The sequence below is a fragment of the Pangasianodon hypophthalmus genome, chromosome 21, assembly GCF_027358585.1.
Source record: "Pangasianodon hypophthalmus isolate fPanHyp1 chromosome 21, fPanHyp1.pri, whole genome shotgun sequence".
Taxonomy (NCBI): Eukaryota; Metazoa; Chordata; class Actinopteri; order Siluriformes; family Pangasiidae; genus Pangasianodon; species Pangasianodon hypophthalmus.
In genome coordinates this window covers 19,089,739-19,111,828 of record NC_069730.1, presented here as the reverse complement: position 1 = coordinate 19,111,828, position 22,090 = coordinate 19,089,739, and the positions used below count along the sequence as shown (strand labels likewise).

The window sequence follows — 22,090 nt, the reverse complement described above, 5'->3', positions numbered from 1 at the left end:
CGCCCACAGGCGACAACAGTAACAGTTTATTCAAGTTACCATAAGTTACCTAAGTTAAAGCAACAGCGAGTAGCTAGCTCTTTGGCAAAACACACGTGGGATCATGTGATCATGTCTGCTGAGTGGAGAGACTTCATACTACATAATAAAAAGCCACAGTGTTGTATAAATCACGCTGATGGCTTTGTTTTTCTTCTTGTACAATAGTTGCGTGTTCAGCCCTCTTTAAAAAAATATCAATTTCATTTTCAGAACCTGAAAAATGTTATAATGCCATCTCTACTACACATGCTGAGTGCGCCTTTATCAGCACCATCCCCCTGATTAAATGAAGCGTTTTGTCTCAAAGAGAGAGAGAGACACACACACACACACACACACACACACACACACAGACACAGCAGGACAGACAAACACACCCCCAAAACACACAGAGACACACACACACACAAAGAGAAGCTCCTTAAGGGTTAAGCCTTTCATAGTCATGGCGTATCGCTGATGTCACCTCACAAACACAGATAAAAATAGAGTGATGAATCTCTCGAGACCCCACACACAGACTTCCTGTGTGTCATCTTGCGCAGAACTTTGATTGATCGAGGCCATTAATCTGTGTTTACACAGATCGTTCCCGAACACACACGGGTCTCGCGTTATCCGAGTGCCGAGACGAAAATCAATCTCTGGACAATAGCTGATGATGTGGAAACTGAAGGGAAGTCTTAAAGTCTAAAACGTGAACGTTCAGAGGTTCAGCAGCCCGTGATGCAGGAAAATGAGTGGAACACCACAAACACGATCCTTACATGAGCTTTAAATGGTCTGTATTTACATAAATGGTGTGTATTAACTACTTAAATAAGTAACAACTTAAGAAAGTGAATAAATTTGCTCCTCGTGTGTGATACGCCTGATCCCTGTACCCAGTCCATGCTGTAAAGGAGAGGAGGTTGTAGAGAGGGTCTCGATGCCCCTCCTTTCCTGCTGCGTCAGGGTTAAAAAGCTAAAACGCTCGAGCTAACCTCGCCATTATCAGGCCTTGTGGCTCCCCTCCCCCACACGATTCCCCATCCAACACTCCAACAGCTATTTCTGGCTTAAAGGGCCACGGCAGCCTGAAAAAAAAATCACCGACTTTATTAAATAATGCTACAGAGACGCCAAGGTGCCTACATCGCCTCTTACAGAGGTTTTGATTCCGGGAAGGCTTCTCTGTCACTTCTGGATTCTGATTGGCCAGAAGGTGTGGATTCATTTTCTACAACAGCATATCTGCTCATTCTTATACAGTACATTACTGTTTCTGTAGTAACATTAGTTCATTCACAGGGACTTGGACAGCGGATGCTCCACGTAAATATACGTATTTACTGATATGGCTTTTTCTTAGTATGTTTTCTGTAAGGAGACGTTTTAAAACATTTTATCGTACCAGTTTTGCTCACCAGGATGTTTTCCTACACTAACACCAAAGTTATTACCAGCAGTGAGCACAAAGGCTTTAAAAAAGGAGGGTTTTTTAAAAAATTATAATTATATGTTTGTATTTTGATCAGTGTGAAATGTTTTAATACGTCTTTTCAGAGATAATGGCCATTGTGAGCATATAGAAGATGTCAAATGTAACATTAACCAAGAAATATGTATATTTAGGAGCGAAATCAAGGAGAATCAGGGCTGATTAAAAAAAAAAAAAAAAAAAAAAAAAAAAAGACTAATAATGTATTTCTACAACCAGGCCAGACTGAAAATAAAATAAAATATTATATCTAAAAATCTGGTTATAAAGTTAGAAGTAAACACATCCTTTACATCTAAACCTAATAAAAAATGTAAAATTTTGACTTTATATTTAGGTTACACATGCTTGCCTATTTTACGTTCTTATATTATTAATTCAAATTTTTCTATAATTTAAGTTAATAAAATAATAATAAATAATAAATTTCAGCAAGCTCTGTGCATGTTCACTGAATTAATTAAACACGACTCACAATCAACAACTGCTGAAGGTACAAACGGAAACAAATGTACTCATGGATCTACAGCTTTGAAACCAAACCCATTTTATTCTTATTTTTAAGAAGGTCTTGTTCTTTGCTCTCGTGTTGTTCTTGTGGTGTGAATGTCACGGTGGTGTTAGACGTGAAGAAATACGATGCAGCTATAATTTCCACACAGACAGATGTCTGTATCCACAGTCTCGCTGCCTTAAAGCTAGAGGAGCTTCAGTTCTGTACAGAACATTATACACGTTTTAAACCCTGATATTAAGTCAGCTGGGGCTTATCTGCGAAACCTCTGGGGCTTTCTGCTATACGACGATAGGAACCTCGGTCCTTCAGGCCAGTAATGTGAGAAAATGACAAAAAAAAAACAACAACAACAACAACAACAACAACAAAAAAAGGTTCCTCAGAAGTTCTGCTCTGCTTCATCCAAAGCCTCTCAGTGCTTACTGAGGAATTATGAATTTATGATTAAATTTGACATTTGCACCCGTCCCTGCCTTCAGGCCAAAATCATTTTAAATGTTATTCTGTTAATAAAAGCTGAATAATTGTAAAAGCCTAAAATGTATTTAAAAGTCTTAATTTAATACCTTTTACACTAAATAATGACCAGTCCTCTTTTAGCTACAGTTAATACACAATATCTTCCTACTGCACATTTTTCCAGATTTCTACATTTTTGCAGGTTCTACATTGCCCATTTTTAAAGCTAGACGTTAAAACGCTTATATTCTATAAATTTATAACCATTTTGTTTTTCAAAATATTTTAATATTGTTTAGTGCTTTCATTAAATCATGTGTCTTCCTGGTTAAAAATCTGCAAACCTGATATGTTTGGAGGAAAACTTCCATAACCACAGGACATATATTATTGGCTTTTACTTTAACGACAGTGAAACTGAAAATATAACTTTCTCTTCCACTTTTCTTAAGTGAAGGTCATAGAAGACAATCACAAATAGTGAACGCTGGTTACTCCTGGTCACTTCAAGTCATTTCATCTTAAATTTGGGTCCTGTTAAAATTGTAAACCCATGCATTTAAATGTGTAATTTAATGCACTTCCGGTTAGCTGGATTGAAACCGGATCGAAACCGGATCGAAGCCGGATCGAAGCCGGACCGAAGCCGGATCACTGTGCTGGAAGTCATACGCAAATCAGCTGTGAGTTTGTGTTGTTTCTTGTTTTCAGTTGTTGTATGCAAAAGACGGTTACACAGATTTTGCATGCTGTTTTTAATTTCCTGTGATGGTGCCAGCTTCAGCGCTCACGGGCCGTGTGTGTCACGACAGAATGTGTTTTGGTTGTCAAATGTGTTTTAGAGATGGACGAATCCACACTGGGGCTAAAATCTGAGGCTAAAAGGCATCTGAGACACCTCAGACTTTGTGTAAGAGATGATCAGATTTAAAGGTTTTAAATGAGGACTGGACAAATTTTTTATGTGAACCAGCTCAATATGCTGCATGATCCTAACACTAAACACGTAAAAACACAAGAACCCGTCAATCTTTTACCATTCTCATTATTTTATTGTGTATTAATTGCCTAAAAGTCTTACCACTACTTGTAAAGTAACCACAGTCTTTAAAAACGCTACATAAATAAAACTAGCCAGCCAGACTAATTTACTAAAGCTAGCAATTTTTATTATTTCCTCATTTGATTGTTGTTTGTTTGCTACACTGCACCAGTGAGCCTGAGTTACTATCATTTCGTTCTCCTGTACACTTTTGGGCTGATAAATGACAATAAATAATCTTGAATCTTAAATCTTGAAAGCTGTATCATAGCTAATTTGCATAAAACTGAGAAAACTGGAGGTCTGGGTTGTTCACTTTCACAAAAAAAGGCTCGTTGCCAGTTACTTTGTCGCTCGCTAATGTAAAACGAATATATAAAGTAACAAGTTGTTGATCAACGAGTCGCTCAGTTTGTGTCTTGTGGGCGTGGCCTGTCCATTTTCTGATAAGAAACTGTAGAAGCCAAAAATGATCATTTATGCACTTCACTGTATTAATTTGTTTGAATTGTATTTTAAGTAAGGAATAAAAGACTCCGTGTCATGCTGTTATAGGAAACTCATCAATGACAAAGTTGGTGTGATGAAGCTGAGTTACTGTTACCTCCACAAAGTTGATTATTTTCCCATAACAGCACCAAAGTGTTTTATTCCCCTTATACTACAGTAATGTGCCAAATATGAACATTTTTCATTCGTTAAAGAGAGACATACTTTTTATCCATTATTAGTTACATTTAATGTTATGTAATGTCTATTAAACAAGAAAGTTCTTGTTCTCTAACTTTTTTCTTTCTTTTGATGTTAATAATAATAATAATAATAATAAAATAAATGCTGCTTGTCACGTTACCGAGAAACCACAATAGAAAAAAAAAAAGAGTAAACTCTTCTGTCCTGAAAAGTTACAGCTTTACCTCTAACTCTGACACTGGAGACTCCTTCCATAAATGTTGAATAAATGTCTCCTTACAGAAAACTTCACCAGATCAACGATTAATCCGTTTTTAATCTGTTTTTGTTTATCATCCGCTTTACAGGTCCCTGATTTTAAGCTGCTGTTATAGAAGATTAATCAACACCTTCTGACCAATCAGAATCGAGATTTCTCCACGCCGCTGGCCCCCTGCTGCTTGAAGGTTTGGTAAGAAATCGTAGAGGAACACGTGGAAAGTTATAAAGCACTCACGTAGTCATGGAAAGCCTTGGCTTCACTGGAGTGTTCGCAGTTGTCCCGTCTTTCTGGCGCAGCACAATAGAGGTCCCAAAACACACTAAAAACAAAACGCAGTGAGCAGGTCTCATTTCTAACAGGTACGTCATGGTATCTTCTTACAATTCCAATGAACCCATAACATATATCATAAATATATCACGGTATATCATTTTACAAATATATCATTACATCCCTACTTCAAATAGACAAATAAAGATGAACTGCATCTCATGGAGCTGCTTTTAGCTGAATGAAGATGCAACATCCTTCTTCCAGACACACATTAAGCCTGTTGCTCTGGAACGACGTATTCTCCAGGAATACGATAATAGACATCATCTGTGACTACGGTTACTGAATTAGCTTCATATGAGATTAAAATAAAATGAATAGTGGGCATAAGCATAAGCTGTAATGCTGTTTTATAACAGAAGATCAGAATGTCTCTAAATAATAAAAGAGAAATTGATTGAGGTTGACGTACCACCACCACGAGTGGAGAAAGCCTGGAGGTTCCCCAAGCGTTATGTTCTTTTCCCATCTGATCTGAAGAAAATAAGACACCGGAGTGAACTTTCACGCAAAACATAGTCATACGGATCTATAAAATCTAGTTAGGGATTTGCCAATAATCAGATATACAATATATCACGGTATTTAACACGCACAATACTGTGAAGCAGGGAAATAAATTTATTATTTATATATATTTATTGCAAAAAAAGTCCCGTTCAGAAGCAGGCTGCTTAAGTAGACAGCATTCTCAGCAATGTTTGTGATCTGGAGATGAAGTCTGTCCCAACTTTTTAAAGATTTTCTTAAAAAAAAAAGAAGAAAAAAACGGAAGGTGCAAGTGTCCTATGCACAGAGACACCATCAGACAAGGGTTCAATAAACGAAACTGTCACTCTGACTGACGAATACGTTCTCAAATCTCAAAACTTTTCGGTTTTTGTTGTCATTTCCATCCCCCCCTTATCACGGGAGCTGGACATCGTGACGTAATCGGGCGGGTCAACCGCAGAAAGTACGTACACGCCCATAGAAGAGCCGAGGAGCAAGCAATAGCAATAATTTGTTGTTTTAACACAAAATGGGGTCCAGGGACCAGAAATTCAACTCAGGGAAAAATGAAGAAATATACACAATAAAATCAGAGAGTTAAAAAAGTGTAAAATTAAACGATGAGTACGATATGATAATACATTCTGGGTTGATTGCAGACAGTAGAAGCGATGGTGCTATTCAGAATGAGTAATTATTTAAGGCAAAATCTGCCGCCAATCAATAAATAATGACATTTTTATAGAAAATTATTACAATAACATGATATTTGGGGCGTGCTATCTTACATTAATAAAACTGATAAGAATAATAAAAAGTATAATAAATGACAGATGAAGATGCACCGAAAGTTAGAAACAAAATTAGACCAAGAACTTTTACAAGCCAGTTTAAGGCAGGTCAAACTGGTTGTCAATCAAATAAGCTCCGCCCCTCAACTATAGTGACGCCACGCCACAACTTCTTTGAGACGCGCTGGTTAAAATTGCCTTTATTTACAATTCGCATCACTTTTATTTACAATCAGATATGAACAAAATACAAAATAATAAAGCTTCAGATCACATCAGATTAGACATGACATATTGTTAATAAAATATTTGCTCTTTAGAATGCAATTTAGTGATAATATCCTAATCGGTGATTGTGATTTATTTATTTTATTTAATTATTGATTTTTACCTCTGATAAGAAGGTCTGTGCTGATTTCTGAGCTCCAACGTGTAACAGGTACTCATAGACATATAACGCCAACCTGAGAAAGAGTTTAAACATCAGTTTATATTCATCAAATCAGTCATAAAACTGCTTCTCTATCATTCCAAACCTGTCTATAGTCAGATTTAACAACAACAACAACAACAACAACAACTTTTAATTTATAGCACTTTTCATTTCAGTCCAAAATCTCGAAATGATTTAATTAAAAATTAAACAAAGAATAAAACCATTCACAATCATAAACATTACATGTAAGGATAAAGAACTTTAAAAGATTTCAATTAAATTAAAAATAACTACATAACATTTGTAAAATAAATAAATAACATATTGTTGTTTGATATGTATTAATTATAATCTGGAAAACATTTTCAGATTCATAGCCACAGGTGAAATATTTAATTATATATATATATATATATATATATATATATATATATATATATATATATATATATATATATATATATAGATAGAGAGAAAGAGAGAAAGAGAGAGAGAGAGAGAGAGAGAGAGAGAAAGAGCCAATACAAGCCAAAGGGCTTCATACCCACACTACACTACTAAACAGTACGTTAAAGCAGGACCGTACCTGAGAATGCGTACTATTTTCCCATACTATTTAGTACGGTAGTACGCAGTAGCCCAGGTAGCTGAGTTCATTTTAGTAGCTACTACCCAAACACAGAGCAACATACCCGCGTTTTAATTCACTTTCCCGCGCTGATAAGCTTTAACCAGCCGGACACAGTGAACCACCACAACAACAGCAACATGTTCTCTTCACCCCTGAATAAATAATGTAAAAAGAAAGAGTTTTATCGCTTACTTTTCCCGAGCTTGTCCGTCCGACGGCACCGCCGCGCTTTTCCCTTTGGGGAACATGACTGCGCTCTCCGGCGCTCCTAGGCAACGGCTGCGAGTCAGAGCGCGAGCGGTGGGAGGAGCTCTGCCAGACACCACGTGACGGACAACGGGCTTGACCAATCAGCTTGCGACTTGCAAACTGAGCGAATCTGTTATGCAAAAAAGGGCAGAAGATTCACATCGTGCACGAAAATTAAATCATCAAATAAAGCATAAAACAGAAATATTGAATTTTAGTTAATAAAACTGATGTGTGTGTAAGTATGTGTGCTTTTATTATCTATGTTTATTTTCCTAAATCATTCCTTATTTTATTTATTTTAAAGAAATTTGTGCCAGGAAAACAGCTTTTAGGTTTTCTTTGTTTACTGAAATTAACGATATGGATAATAAAACATATTTATATATTATATTATTATATTAATAATTTATATAGATATAATTTTAGATAATAATACGTTAGTAAAATCGTTGCATGAAAAAACAAATGTGGAAAAAATAGACGTGTGGTCTTTAAAAGGTTTGTATGACGTCATAAAATATTCAAATTAAGTGTGAGTCTGTGCAACGTGTGTGTATATGTGTGTAGCACATTTATTATGCTATAGTGTTTATCTTTTTTGTTACTCTTTTTGTGTGTGTGTGTGTGTGTGTGTGTGTGTGTGTGTGTGTGTGTGTGTGAAGCATTTCCTGGCCCACAGTGCCACCTGCTGTCAAATCTGAAACATCACCACATCACTTAGCATCTAAAGGATTGAATATGTACTAGAGTTTCATTATTATTATTAGGGGGCCAAGCACTGTGCGTAGGCACCCTATTGTTATTCTACCTTTTCTTCTTGTTCTTATTTTCTTCTTCTTCTTCTTCCAGCTAGGGTGTCTATGGCTGCCCATAGAACCGTCTGGTACAAAGTTGTGAAATTTAGCACACTAATTGGGGAAGGTCTACTGAACATTCTGACCAAATTTTGGCCAAGTGCTGCCAATGCTCTAGTGCCACCATCGGGTCAAATTTGGGCCTAATTTGGAAGTAGGTTTATAGTCATAACTTTTGAACCGTGTGTCCAAAATTTAAAAGGCATCCCTGGAGTTCAACACACCCTATAACGTCAATTTCTGTCTAAATAGATTTTCCGCCATCTTGGATTTATTTATTTATATATTTTTTTGCTATTCCTCCTACAAATTTTGTGCAATCATCACCAAATTTGGCATGCATCATCTTCAGGCTAAGCCTCACAAAAGTTAGCAAAACTTTTTTGAATATTCCAAATGCTTTGTCCTTAATGGGCCAATGAATCTGACAGTGATCCCCAAACAGGAAGTGAGGCTGTATCTCCGCAACGACTTTGTGCACTGACACAAAATTTGGTAGGCATCTTCAGGACCATACCCTGAGGCAATGCAACAAATTTCGTTACAGCACTCACTGGTCAAAAGTTACAATAACATGCTGAAAATGCTTACATCTAAGTATCATTTTTTTGCTACTCCTCCTCCAAATTTTGGCTCTTCACCAAATTTGGTTCACATCATCTTGAGGCCTAAACAAAAGTTATCAAAGGAACTCTGATGTTCAAAACTGTTCTCACGTAAGAGACTGGGAGAACTACAAATCATTCTTGAATCCCTTTGGCTATACTTATGGCTCTGCTTTCCTGTAATTGCTTATGCAACAACTGTAGCATGTCTGTGAATAAGCGGCTCACCGAGTCTGGGTGCTTGGCATTCGAAAATGCTGCTTGCAGATTTATTTTTATATAGATATAATCCATCTAATATAAATACACAATGTTCATGTCGAATATCAAGACTTAAAAGTTAACCTGAGGCAGGAATTCACAAGAAACTCATTTCTGCGTGGAAAAAACGGACCTGGCAACAATTCTGAGAGTTAGCTCCGTGTACATCCGGGTCTTTTTTCGAACACTTGACCGTTGTGCGTTCTAGAGCGCGTGCACAGCTTAACGTTCTAGTGGGCGGGGCCAGAAGACTTCAAAGACAATGGGCGTGTCTTCGCCCATTTCACCAGAGTTCCATTGAGCTTGCTGTTGGCAAAAAAGCCTTTTTTCCTTTTTTTTTGTCTGTTTTTCTCGCTCGAATTTGGATCAAATCTCGCGAGACTGGCGGCGTCGCTCGGAATTTATGATGTGAAAACGTCTAAATAGTAAAAAAAAACGTGACTCAACGGTGAAGAGTGAAGAGGTTTATTGGAAGGTAAGACTGTTGTCCTATAGGGAGTTCAATGCATGCGTGACGTCACTGATCTATATACATTCAGGTCTATTTAAAGAGTGTGTAACGTATTGTGAGTCAGTTTTTAATGCATGCATGTGTGTGTGTGTGCCAGGGAGGAGTGGCACCTGAAAGTTTCCACAACATGCCAGAGCGGGTATGTGTGTGTGTGTGTGTGTGTGTGTGATTTCAAACAAGAATAGCACTACATGCTGCCACATGCACCTATGAACAAGTGCATTTCAAACCCTCCTTTCCAAACCCTTTCCAACTCTTCCTGTTCTTTCCTGGGTTCAATCCCACCATGTGCTCATTCCAAAGCTAAATAACACTTTGAACCTGTAATAAAACCCTCCCACGCAGTAAAATTACCCACACAAGAGCGTGCATGACAGACAGCATCTAACCCCCCAGCTGATGGACCATGTTCTTCCACACTCAGATCAGCAGGATGGCGGAGCTGGAAGAGCCGGACCTGGTCCTGGAGGACGGACGAGTGTATCGCAACCCCACGGAGGTGAAGATGAGCCAGATCATACTTCCCTGCCACGCCAACCATCGCAAGGAGCTGAGCGTGGGGCAGCTGCTCAAGTGGATGGACTCCACCGCCTGCCTCTCCGGTGAGGGTGAAATGTCATTCATAACATCTGGCCACTGCTGGAGAGGTGTGATACATATACAGTATGATGTGATAACCATTTAACCCAGTATCACTAGCTTTAATATGTTCCTGGTCATTTTTAAGAGGATCCCTTCATGTAGAAATACAGTTTACTCTGTTATCATGTAAGTAAGGAATAAAACACTCAGTGACATGGTGTTATTGGAAAATAATCATCGACCGGGTGATGTGACGTAGCGGAGTTACTGCTACCAGACTGAAGTAAATGTTTCCACATCCAACATTAAAGAATGACATATTGTCATACTTTTTATCCATTTATAGTTACATGTATAGATGTGGAACATGTGTGAAACAAGTTCCTGTTCTCACTTATGCTACAGCAGAAAACGTCATCATATCAAAGATTACACACCTTTTTAATCCGTTAATCCTATGGAGCGTCCTCAGAAACTATAACGTATTACAACGAGCGGATTGAGATAAACCTGTGCTTTGCAGCTGCACTACTGTCAGAGCTGCTGTTCTAGAAATTTAATCAACACCAGATATTTAATGATCATCTGTGTTAGTGGAAATTTGATATTGTTTATGAACAATACAGTGAGCTTGAAGCAGTTGCACGGTTTTGCATTTGCCAGATTAGCTCTCTAGGACAGAACAGGTCATTCAGGTTGGGACGCTGGAACTGTAGCTCGTGTTTGAGAGAGCTGTGACATTCTGGATCTCTGCCTGACTAAATATAAATAGATCTCTCTCAAGTAGTCCGCTTAACATAGGATATGTAAAAAGCCATTGCATGAATGTGGCTCTGTATCACACAAATATTGGTATAGTATTTGCACTTCAAATGTATTGCCAGAGAGTTCTATTTGTGTTTCATCTGAACAGAGTATATTGTCCCAAAAGAGTTCTGATTTGTCTGAATGCTTTTACACGTGCATCTCTGTGCCTCTGTTTTTTTAAGTGTAGGAGTTTAGCGTGAGATCGAGGAACAGAGATGATTGTGGTGCAGTTCATTGCTTATAGTTCTCCTGCTGCTTTCAGCTCGTCCTGCAACTCTTTTCGAGTGACTGCAGGCTTCTCTCTTACCTTCCTATCATTAGTCCGAGAGTGTGTTGTGCAATCTTGCGTGGCTCACCTGTCCGGGGACGATTAGTTCTGGTTTGATGAACTTTCCCCCTGCATATTATTGAACCAGGAATGTCTGAGGTCTTTGCTATGGCTCTGTAGCTTTTTCCACTCCAGGGTTGTTTAATAATGTTGTTTGTTTCTGAGAACTTTTAGGAAGCCACAGCAATTTGCCAACAATACTCATTTTTAAAAATAGTTTTATACCCTAGTTATACTCTTTTTTCTCTTTCTTGAAGTTAATAAGACAAAAAAATGCAGCTTGTCATGTTACAGAGAAACCGCAAAATGTAAACTCCTCTATCCTGCAAACGTTCCTGCTTTACCTCTGACTGTTACGAAGCTCTGAACCTGGAGACTCCTTCCATAGATGTCTAAATAAACGTGTAGTTACAGAACACTTCACCATATCAACAATTATACACGATTCTGTGAATGAGCTGTTACTATAGAAACGACAATGTATTAGAACGTAGGTTGTCGTGTTACCGAGAGACGGAAGAGGGCAAACTCGTGTATCATGAGTGTATCAAACTATGTTGTTTTTTGGGGGATATTTTTTTGTCGGTCTCATTTGGATGGCAGCATAAGGACAACTGTTTAAAACTGTTGATTTAACTGTTAACTGCTCATTTTAGTCAAATTTGTGCTTCTGAAAGAAGGCAATCCCAGAATTCGTCAGACATGTATCGTGTTTTGAAATATTTAAGACTTAAACCTTTAAATTTTTGTTTTTGTTTGTGCTAGAGTCTAGTACGCAGTAATTAAGACCCTATGAAGTTATTGTTAGAGATTACTTTATTTCTAAATTCTGTTGTGTTTTTTCCTTATTTTTTTAAAAATGTATTTTTAAACCTGAAGATTTAGACTTTAAACAGTGTTTACTAAGGAATTGTTAAAACACTGGGTCACTGACTGAGAAAGATGAAGTAACAAAAGCTATAAAAAAATCCATTGTGCTACTGTTGTGTGCCAGTGATGGAGTACCTGCTGCTAGTCTCTTTAACATTATTCCTTTTAGTCTCATTCAAAATTCTGTCAAAAATCATTGCAGTAGTCATTTTAATGCAATTTCTTAGTAATATCATAAAGCTTAAGCAATTATTGTGATCATAAATATTCAATAACAGCCAAAAGCCATTGCACAAATAGGATTCAATATAAATATTCCACACATATCCATATATTGCATGTGCAACTTTGGTATTATGAAAATGAATTGGATCTTAACAGAAGTGATTCATGCTTTTGACCTTTTAGTGAATGCACTGTTACTTTCTATCTTTCTCTCGTTCCAGCTGAAAGACACGCGGGATGTCCCTGTGTCACAGCCTCTGTGGATGACATTCACTTTGAGCACACCATCAGGTAAAGAAAAATGATCTCTACAAAAATATTAATCTATTTGAGCTTATTTTAAAATAGTATATTATAGTTTGTGGTGTGTCTAATGTTGAAAGTAGTGAGCATTAAAAGTCTAAGAGTCCTAACACTGATAAAGCCAGTGTATCGAGCTTAGAGAAGGCTGACAGGATGTTAATTACTCTGCTTATACACAGTGTAGATAGACTTGTGCCAATCATTACCATCACAGCCAGCTTTAACTATAGCCTACATTTCTTCTGGGCGGGGTCTCGTGATCTGGGCGGCATTTCTGGGCAGGGTTTGTTTTCCTAAGATAAAATCTGCCTCAATCTGAAGATAGGATAAAGGTTCCTTATTTTGACTAAACACAACAAAGATCCTCTTTGGAGAAGAACGTCATATGCAGTGACTCAGGAAGGTCATGAGTTCAAGCCCTGACATCATCATGGCTGACGATGCACTCCGACCCCAAATCCCTAACACGAGAAAACTTCACTGTACTTGTATAGTATACGGAAGGAATAAAACATTGTAGGGCATGCTGTTATTGGAAAATAATCAGTGACAGGGTTGTCTGATGAAGCGGAGTTACCGTAACCACGCAACACATCATACTTTTTTTTATCTGTATATAGATAGAGTTACATTTAATGTCATGGACCATCCACAAAACAAGTCAGTTCCTGTTATTCCTTACATTATAGCAGCTATAAACAGTTGTTCCCTCACCAATGTCTTTTCTCTCTCTCTCTCTCTCTCTCTCTCTCTCACACATACACACACACACACACACAGATGCTTGTCATGTTACTGAGAAAGTGCCTCATTAACATGATTAACATGAAGACTTCATCCTTTTCCGATTACATTAGATCTGGATTGTTCCAGTGAAATATAGTCATCTCTAACATTTCTCAATTCACTTCTCATTTAATAATAAACGTATCACGAGTTATTTATATTCCTTAGTTAGTTTTCTATTTAAAATGAAATCATTTAAACAAAAAATGCTCAAATGTAGGATGGTTAAAACCGTTTGGCAGTTTATGTGCCACTTTACAATTCATAAATGACGATATAAATATTATTTCTTTTATTAGCGTTGGACAAGTGGTTAACATCAAGGCTAAAGTCAACAGAGCTTTCAACTCAAGCATGGAGGTAAAAAAAAAGTTCTCAAATATACATTTCACCCTGCAAGACCCAACACTGAGCTGAATTATTTACTTCAGATCTAAAATACTGAAATACTCTATTCATATTAAATGCTATGATAATGTAAAACTCCAAATTTCTGTGCAGTTTGCTGTATTAATGCAACATTTACAAACTCTGTAGATATATAATTCTTGATAAGTGTCTGTTCACAATGAAATAAAGTGAAACCCACAAATATAAATGGCATATTAGAGAGTGCAAATCAAACACCGGTGTAAAACACGGCTCTCAGATGAGCATACAAAAGGTCATGTTAGTTTATGCTTCCTATCTCATGACTCAAAAGGGTTGCACTGCCAAAGTCATGCTTGTGCCAAATTATTCAGATTGTGTGTGTGTGTATGTGTGTGTGTGTGGAAGGTGGGGATAGTGGTGAGCTGTGAGGACCTGTACAGTAACTGCCACTGGAAAGTCTGCCAGGCTTTTGCCACCTTTGTGGCTCGACACACAGGTAAAGACAAGGTGAGACCGAGGGAAAAGATGCTACACGTCGTTACCAGTTACTCAGATCATCCATGCAAATATATTTGCTAATGCAAATGTTTTGCGTTAATACATCACCAATATGTCAATTTCATTTGAATAAATAAAAATAGGAGCTCACTGTTGCTAGGCAACTGAGAAGCATGGCTCATCAAATAGCTAATCATTGAGGCTAAAAATCTACCTAACAATTTAATGTAAAGATCCAGCAATAATGGCAGAAATGAGACGAAGCAATAGGGAATGTCAACATTTTCCTCAGATGTGTTGGTAAATTACTAAGAAAAGGCTCGGTACAACCAAAATTATGCTGTAACTACACTTAGCATCAATCGCTAACTGAGCTTTCATTCATGAACAAAAGAAAACAAAGGAATAAAATGTTGCTTGTTGTTCACAGCTAAACAAATAATTCTAACTACATTACCACTACGTTCCATTTAATTCACTTTTTAACATTTTGCTATTCTGAGTAAAAAAAATTGTGAGGGAAAATCACTGCGTAATACAGCATCTGTTATGTTTTAGCATAATACTAATTGTGTGTTTTTTTTAATGTAACATTAAACATTTGTTGGTGTTTCTACTGTAAATGATGGGAAGGTGAACTAGGTGAACTAACTATAAAAATTCAATGGCTGTGCTAGTGGGAATTAGCTTTATCCTAGCAGCAGTGTTCAGACAATCAAAAGCAAATTTCAAGCATAAGACATTGCGATATAGTTGTGATATTCTTTTTTTTATGTCTATAGAGATTAATAAAGGAGGTTTTCAAACAACTCGGACTTCTCTACATGGAACACAATGTTGATGTTTTTCAATATAGAGGAACACATGAAAGTTCAGTTAGCAGCTGATGCTAAGTGTAATCAAAGTGTAATTTTGGCTATACTGAGTCTTTTTTTTAGTAAACTACCAACATATCTGAGGAAAATGTTGATATTTCATATAGTTTTGTCTCATTTCCAGTGCCACTGGACCTTTATATTAAATAGTTAGTCAGATATTTAGACTCAGTGATTAGCTAGCTGGTGATCCATATTTCGCAGTTGCCTAGCAACAGTGTAACCACTTAAACAATGAGCGTGTTCACATTCACACTTCAGTATGCAAGTATGTATGTATATTTTAAAAATGCAGTAAGTAAACATTTAAGGACCCAGTAAACTTCTCACTCTTACACCAGTTAATACACACCACAAGTGTGAACATGTGTGTTTTTATTGCCTGGTTGATAAGACTGTTTGATTGATAAGCAGATGCTAATCAATGGTGTGTGTGTGTGTGTGTGTGTGTTCAGGTTCAGCTGAAGCCGCTGGTCCCTTACACACACCGTGAGAAGGTGGAGTATAGTGTCGCCGCCGAGAGAAGGAGGATGAGGCTGTTGCATGTCGACATCATGAAAGATCTGCTGAGTGACACTACTTTCCAGGCGGGCCTTAGCGAGGGCGTGTGTGGTAAGAGGTAGTTTCACTTCCTGGAACAAACACGCACACACACACACACACACACACACGGGATCCATTGTGAAAGCGCTGAAGAGGGTTTATGTGTGTGCTTCAGACAGTTTAATTTCTCTGTCCCATGTGACAGAAATGGGCATTTGTGTGTGTGTGACCTAGTTATAACCCTATAACTTCTTTTTTGTCCTGTTAGTGTTACCATAATTCAGCTTCAAAAATTATCCAAAAATTGCACTCAATAACTGATATTTTGAGCTTAAACATACAGAGATGCTGCACAGTTTTAAAACAATATTTCTGTAAACATTAAAGGGTCTGTAAATGGCTGGTTTCAGAATTATTGGCACCCCATTCCTGCTGCCACACAATATGTCATAAAACAGAAAAAGCATTTCTTAAAATCCAAGAAGTATGCATGAATGTGTGATGTATATGATAAAGTGTGTGTGTGTGTGTTTATGTGTGTGTTTGGTGCAGAGGGCCAGGATGAGGAGGAAGAAGTACCGACTGAGAAAACCCGAGTAGAGAGTGTAGAGCTGGCTCTGCCCACACACGCCAACCACCAGGTGAACACGTTCGGAGGCCAGATCATGGCGTGGATGGAAAACGTAGCCACCATTGCTGCCAGGTAAAAGCACACTAACAGATTATTTTCCTATAACAGCATGTCCCGAAGTGTTTTATTCCTCTTACACCACAGCAATTTGCTTAAAGAACAATATGCTATTATATTTATTTGTTTGCAGTTACATTTAATGTTGTGGAACGTTTGTGAAAAAAAGTTAGGTCTTGTTATCGCTTACGTTATAGCAGCTATAAACAGCGTTCAGTCACTCACTCTCGCTTTTCTCTTTTTTAAGATAATAAGACAATAACATAGCTTGCCTGTAGTTGTTACTGAAAACCACAAAAAAAGCGTAAACTCCTTTGTCCTGAAGACTCGGAAATCTTAAAGTTAAAGCTTTACCAAAGCGCTGACACCGGAGACTCCTTCCATAAATGTTAAATAAACATCTTCTTACAGAAAACTTTACTACGTCAATGATTACACATGTTTTTAATCTGTTTATGTGGAGCGTTCGAGTGTAAAGTGTAGATCTCAAGTGTAGGCAGTGTAGATTACTTTTAAACACTAAAAAAGAGTAAAGGTTAGTGGGGTTTTTCTACTTTTCATACCAAAAAAACCCCAAAACCAAAACAAAACAAAGCAAAACAGATAAAGCTGTAGTCTACTTGTCACATGGTGGTTTCTGGACATTTTGTACGGGGAACAGCATATAAAGGTCAGTGTGGCTTTATTGGTTTGACCGGTAATGATGAATTTATACCAGGAATTTATCACAGAGTCCTGCTTCTAATGTGTAGCATTTTAAAATCAGTGGTTAATAATTTACTCACATTTGGAGCTTTGAAGTGACTCGCTGGTCAACAGTTCAAGGTTTGAACTTTAATAGTGGAGAACAAAACACAGAAATAACACCTTATGCAATCACTCGCTTACATTATTATATATATATAATGATATACATGTATATAATTATATTATGATGTTGTGCGTGTCAGGATTAGCAAGATTGTCATGTTTAATCTGATTTCTGATTGTGGAGGATGATTTATGTTATAAAACTTATCTGTTTTGTGATTAACCAGTTATTGAGTGGAAGAATACCACTTCATGATTTTCCAGTGGTTTCCAGCTGTGTTCAGTAGCTGTAGCTTATTTGGATACCACTGCACTGTTGAATCCTGGATTCTGATTGGTCAGAAGGTGTGGATTTAATTTCCTGTAAGCTCTAGTAGTAGTGCAGCTGCAAATCACAGGCTTATATGAAGTAATGTGCTCGTTCTAATACATGATCATTTTAAGAATAAGAAGAGGTTTATTAATTTCTTTGTTAATTAACAAAGAAAAACATACAGAATAATCGTTGATATGGTGCAGTTTTCTGTAAGGAGTCTCCAGTGTCAGCGCTTCAAGAGAGTTAAAGAAAGAGAGGCTGGGGAGGGAATGACTGATTATAGCTGCTATAACATAAATGAGAACAGGAACTAACTTGTTTCATGGGCATTCCACAATATTAAATGTAACTATAAATGGATAAAAAGTATGTTATTCTTTAATTAAGAATTTTTTTAAACATTATCAAATTGATGTGATGTAAGAGGAATGACACACTGATGTTATAGGAAAATAATCAACGTTGGAGTGGTAACAGTAACTCTGCTTCATCACATCATTGTTGTTTCTTCTCAGCCGGTTATGCCACGCCCACCCGACCCTGAGGACTATAGACATGTTCCACTTCAGAGGACCATCTCAAGTCGGAGACCGCGTGATCCTGAAAGCCATCGTCAACAACACTTTCAAGAACAGGTGAGACTTTTTTTATAAACAGGAAGTAACATAATCAGGTGTTACAGGTGTTTTCATTGTGGAATGTTTGTTTTATTTTGGCAGTATGGAGGTGGGTGTGTGTGCAGAGGCGTATCAGGGGGAGGAGCCTCTGAGACACATTAACAGTGCGTTTATGACATTTGAGGTGTTGGATGAGGAGGACAGGCCACGCCCACTACCCCGAATACGACCCGAACCGCTGGTCAGGCCAAGATCTAGACTTACTTCCTGTTCAGACTTCCTGTGTGTTGTTAATATCAAATATTGTATTATTTCCTAAAATATATTAAATTTAAATTAACAGGATGGAAAAAGGAGATACCAAGAGGCGATTGCCAGAAAGAAGATTCGACTCGACAGGTACTGAGCTCAAAAATACCCTGTAGAAAAATGAATATCAGCTCAAAGCAGCATAAAATAATGGAACTTATGTAAGGGCTGTGGTGAGAGACCACATTTCTAATATTATTTCTAATTATTTCTGAATCATACTTCAGACAGAATCAAGGTAGATGTGACACGTGGGGGTGGATCCATTTGTAGAAGTTTATTTTCGTTCTAATAGAGATTTGATGCAGCTTTGCATGAAACAAGAAAAAAAAGTCCAGTATGCATTCCATGGTAGTTAAAGTATAGACGTAATCCAAAAACAAACAAACAAAAAATTAGAGAGAGGCTTCAACTGCATTTAAATTACAGAAGAGAGCAAACCGGAAGTTTTTTAGTGGAGCAGTGATGGAACATTGAACCACCTCAAGTTCACAATTCAGCATATCTCCAATTCCAGTGGACTTCTCGATCAGGATTTAAAATTTCCACCAATATCACCAATAAAACATTCCATGTCAGGTTTTTGTAGGATAATAATCAAACGATAGGGTGATGTGATACGATTTAAATAGTTAAATTGACTGAACATGGAACATCCATGAAACAAACTAGTTCCTGTAAAAGTAGCTATAAGCAGCTGCACTACTGTCAGAGCTGCTGTTCTAGAAAATGAATCAACACCTTCTGTCCAATCAGAATCCAGAATTCAACAACGCTGTGGTATAAAACCAATTATTGGTACATGCTGTTATGCTACACACCAAAAGCAATTCATAGGGTCAGATCTTGCCATGGTTTGATCCTACCATGGAATCTAAATTATTATTATTATTACTATTACTATTACTATTATTACTATTATTATTATTATTTTTAAATCATGTCCTGTTTTGCATAGATGATGATAGCGAACTGCGTGATAGCGATTAAAGTCATCTCTTTATCCTTCCAGAAAATACATCATCTCCTGTAAGCATACTGAAGTGCCCTTGTCTGTCCCCTGGGACCCCAGTAACCAGGTATCCACTCCCTTATTATAAACCAAGATAAAACGATAAAAGATAAGATACAGATACAATTTATAGGCCAAAAGCCTGCACAGCAATGTCTTATCAGTTTTGATAATTTGTATCAAAATGATAATGGTTTTATAATATCACTGAAATGCCGGCAGGTGTATCTGAGCTACAATAACGTGTTTGCGCTCAAGATGTTAGCGGCCAGAAACAACTGGGTTCTCAGTTCTAAGAAGAACAACGTGAGTACGCTGATCTTCTCAGATCTCAGAGTATTAAACCTACAGTGTGGTTGTGATGAGTGTTGTCTGGGTTTGTAGGTGAGTCTGTACACTCTGGAGGAGAATCAGAGCCTTTGTGTCAGGGTTGAATCGGAGGTGAACGTTCCGGCAGCGAGAGCTTTCCTCCTGCTCTCAGATCTCAGCCGCAGGCCCGAATGGGATAAGCACTACAAGTACGGCATTGTTCACTATTTTTACACCACTGAAACCACTGGCACTAATTGGCCCGTATTCGCATCAGAAAAGAGAAGAAGCTCTGATTGGCTGTTTAGAGAAACAGAAGTGAGCAAAGCAAGCAAACATGCTAAAACTGTGCTCATCCTCTGCAGGTAGCAAGATTTTTTATGATTTTTTTTTTTTTTACAAAGAACACAATTGAAATACATTCGGAGTGGCAACACAATCCTATCTAGGGGCCGTGTTCAGAGCCAAAGTCCAAAGTTATGACTATATTTACATGGGGAAAGTTACTCGTATTCAGTGTCGGGTTACGCACTCGCTCGAGGAGATTTTCTGGGCTTCACATTCAGATTATTCACATTACTTGCGTGTAGTGTTCTTGAGTAGAAGCATCCGAGACAGGATTTAAACCTGAAAAACTTAGGGATAGAAAATACAGACTGAAGAAGAAGATCAGGTTAATTTCTTTGCTAGCAAATGTAGTACGATGTAACATAAAAGCAAAAACAATTTAAAAATGAAAAACATTGAATCTAATAAATCTAGACATATATTGCCAATATATTGCTGCATGAATAGTCCTAGTTGTAATAATCACATTAATCCCTGATTTAATTTAACAAAATGGCTTCCACATGCATTATACTGCAGGACTTGATCCAGCACATCCTCTTTCTTTTTTTTTTTAATGAATGTGCGCTGACAGTTACTCATACGCACAACTTAATGACGCCATGAGACACTAAATCAAAGTCATGACATCAGCTTGATGCATCAAGATGCTTAACATGCACCACTGAGCACCTGTGTAACCTCTTACATCTGTCATGTGCAGACAGTGCAAGCTCATCATCCCAGTCGATGACGATGATCTGATCTACCACGTTCTTGCTCCATCTGTGAGCGAAGGAGGAAAAGATCAGGATTTCATCCTGCTCGCCTCCAGGAGGCCACCGTGTGATGCTGGGTGAGCAAGACGCTAAAGGAAACTGGTAATGCTTTATATTAAGGTTCCCTTAACTGACATGTCCTTGTGAACGAGCTGTTACTATAGAAATGATAACATATTAAAACGAGTGCATTAATATAAACCTGTGATTTGCAGCTGCACTACTGTCAGAGCTGCTGTTATAGAAAATTAATCAACACCTTCCGACCAATCACAATCCAGAATTCAGTAGCACTATAGTATAAAGGAACCTTAATGGAAAGTGTTACCGAGATATGTATTAATTATCCTTAATTTTGGACTGAAATCGATGTATTTTATATATTTAGGGATCCATATGTTCTTGCTATACGTTCGGTCACTCTTCCCACACACCCTCCAACGGAGGACATGAACAGGGGGGAGATGCTTTGTGCAGGATTCACCATTTACGCTGTGTCCGAAAACGTATCAAAGGTAAGTCCTTATGTTATCTTCAAAGGACAAGTGTAAATTCACCACAGTAATCAATTTAGTCAATTTTGTAATTAGTGCAGCCATTCTAGAAATATTATAACTGCTGCTTTTTTTCAACCATGGTACATGTTTATTGGCATTGGTCATATCTTTGTCCTCAGATCTCTTACTACAACCAGACCAATCCGGGCGTGTTGCCGTACATCGCCACGGACATCGCCGGACTCTCGTCCAGTTTCTGTTCCATCTTCTTTTCCTGCAGCCAGTACCTGATGGACAACAGAGTCGAACCTTCCGTCATCTCGACCACACCTCTGTAGCGCTCGGTTACTATCACTGGCCTGTTAAATTTTTATACACCAGACTATAGTTTTTACAAAGAAAACACTAGACTTTGTCATGTGTATTTGGGGGAATATGTGGGAACGGTTCTATTTATGTACATTAAACAGGTACTAAAAGTTTAAAATATTGTATAGGGTCATTTTAAAACCTAACATACCACTTGTACTGCCTTGATCTTATGTGATGGGTTCTAAGCATGGCATTATACTAATG

The 22,090-nt window shown here is 37.7% G+C and overlaps 2 protein-coding genes across 4 annotated transcripts in view; one reads left to right on the top strand and one right to left on the bottom strand.

The window, feature by feature from the left end:
• ssbp3a (single stranded DNA binding protein 3a) overlaps positions 1 to 7,508 on the bottom strand; it is a 32,911-nt gene extending 25,403 nt beyond the window's left edge. For both annotated transcript variants that reach the window (XM_026946195.3, XM_026946196.3), the window contains exons 1-4: positions 7,371 to 7,508; positions 6,503 to 6,575; positions 5,241 to 5,302; positions 4,730 to 4,814 (exon numbers count right to left, since the gene is read on the bottom strand). In XM_026946195.3, the coding sequence (XP_026801996.3) occupies positions 4,730 to 4,814; positions 5,241 to 5,302; positions 6,503 to 6,575; positions 7,371 to 7,426 (276 nt within the window). In that variant the 5' untranslated portion in view covers positions 7,427 to 7,508. The remainder of the gene's footprint in view (positions 1 to 4,729; positions 4,815 to 5,240; positions 5,303 to 6,502; positions 6,576 to 7,370) is intronic.
• A 2,329-nt stretch (positions 7,509 to 9,837) lies between these two features.
• acot11a (acyl-CoA thioesterase 11a) lies at positions 9,838 to 22,071 on the top strand. 2 transcript variants are annotated; one of them, XM_053227718.1, is made up of 16 exons: positions 9,838 to 9,951; positions 10,086 to 10,263; positions 12,695 to 12,764; positions 13,862 to 13,922; positions 14,340 to 14,441; positions 15,763 to 15,919; positions 16,403 to 16,553; positions 18,180 to 18,299; positions 18,384 to 18,522; positions 18,625 to 18,680; positions 19,603 to 19,669; positions 19,825 to 19,908; positions 19,987 to 20,120; positions 20,963 to 21,094; positions 21,406 to 21,532; positions 21,694 to 22,071. In XM_053227718.1, exons 1-16 carry the CDS (start codon positions 9,853 to 9,855, stop codon positions 21,850 to 21,852), a joined length of 1,836 nt encoding a protein of 611 aa, XP_053083693.1. In that variant the 5' UTR covers positions 9,838 to 9,852; the 3' UTR covers positions 21,853 to 22,071. The 2 variants fall into 2 exon arrangements, with proteins under 2 accessions (XP_053083693.1, XP_026801994.3); XM_026946193.3 differs by having other exon boundaries at positions 9,871 to 10,263.
• Positions 22,072 to 22,090: the final 19 nt, after the last annotated feature.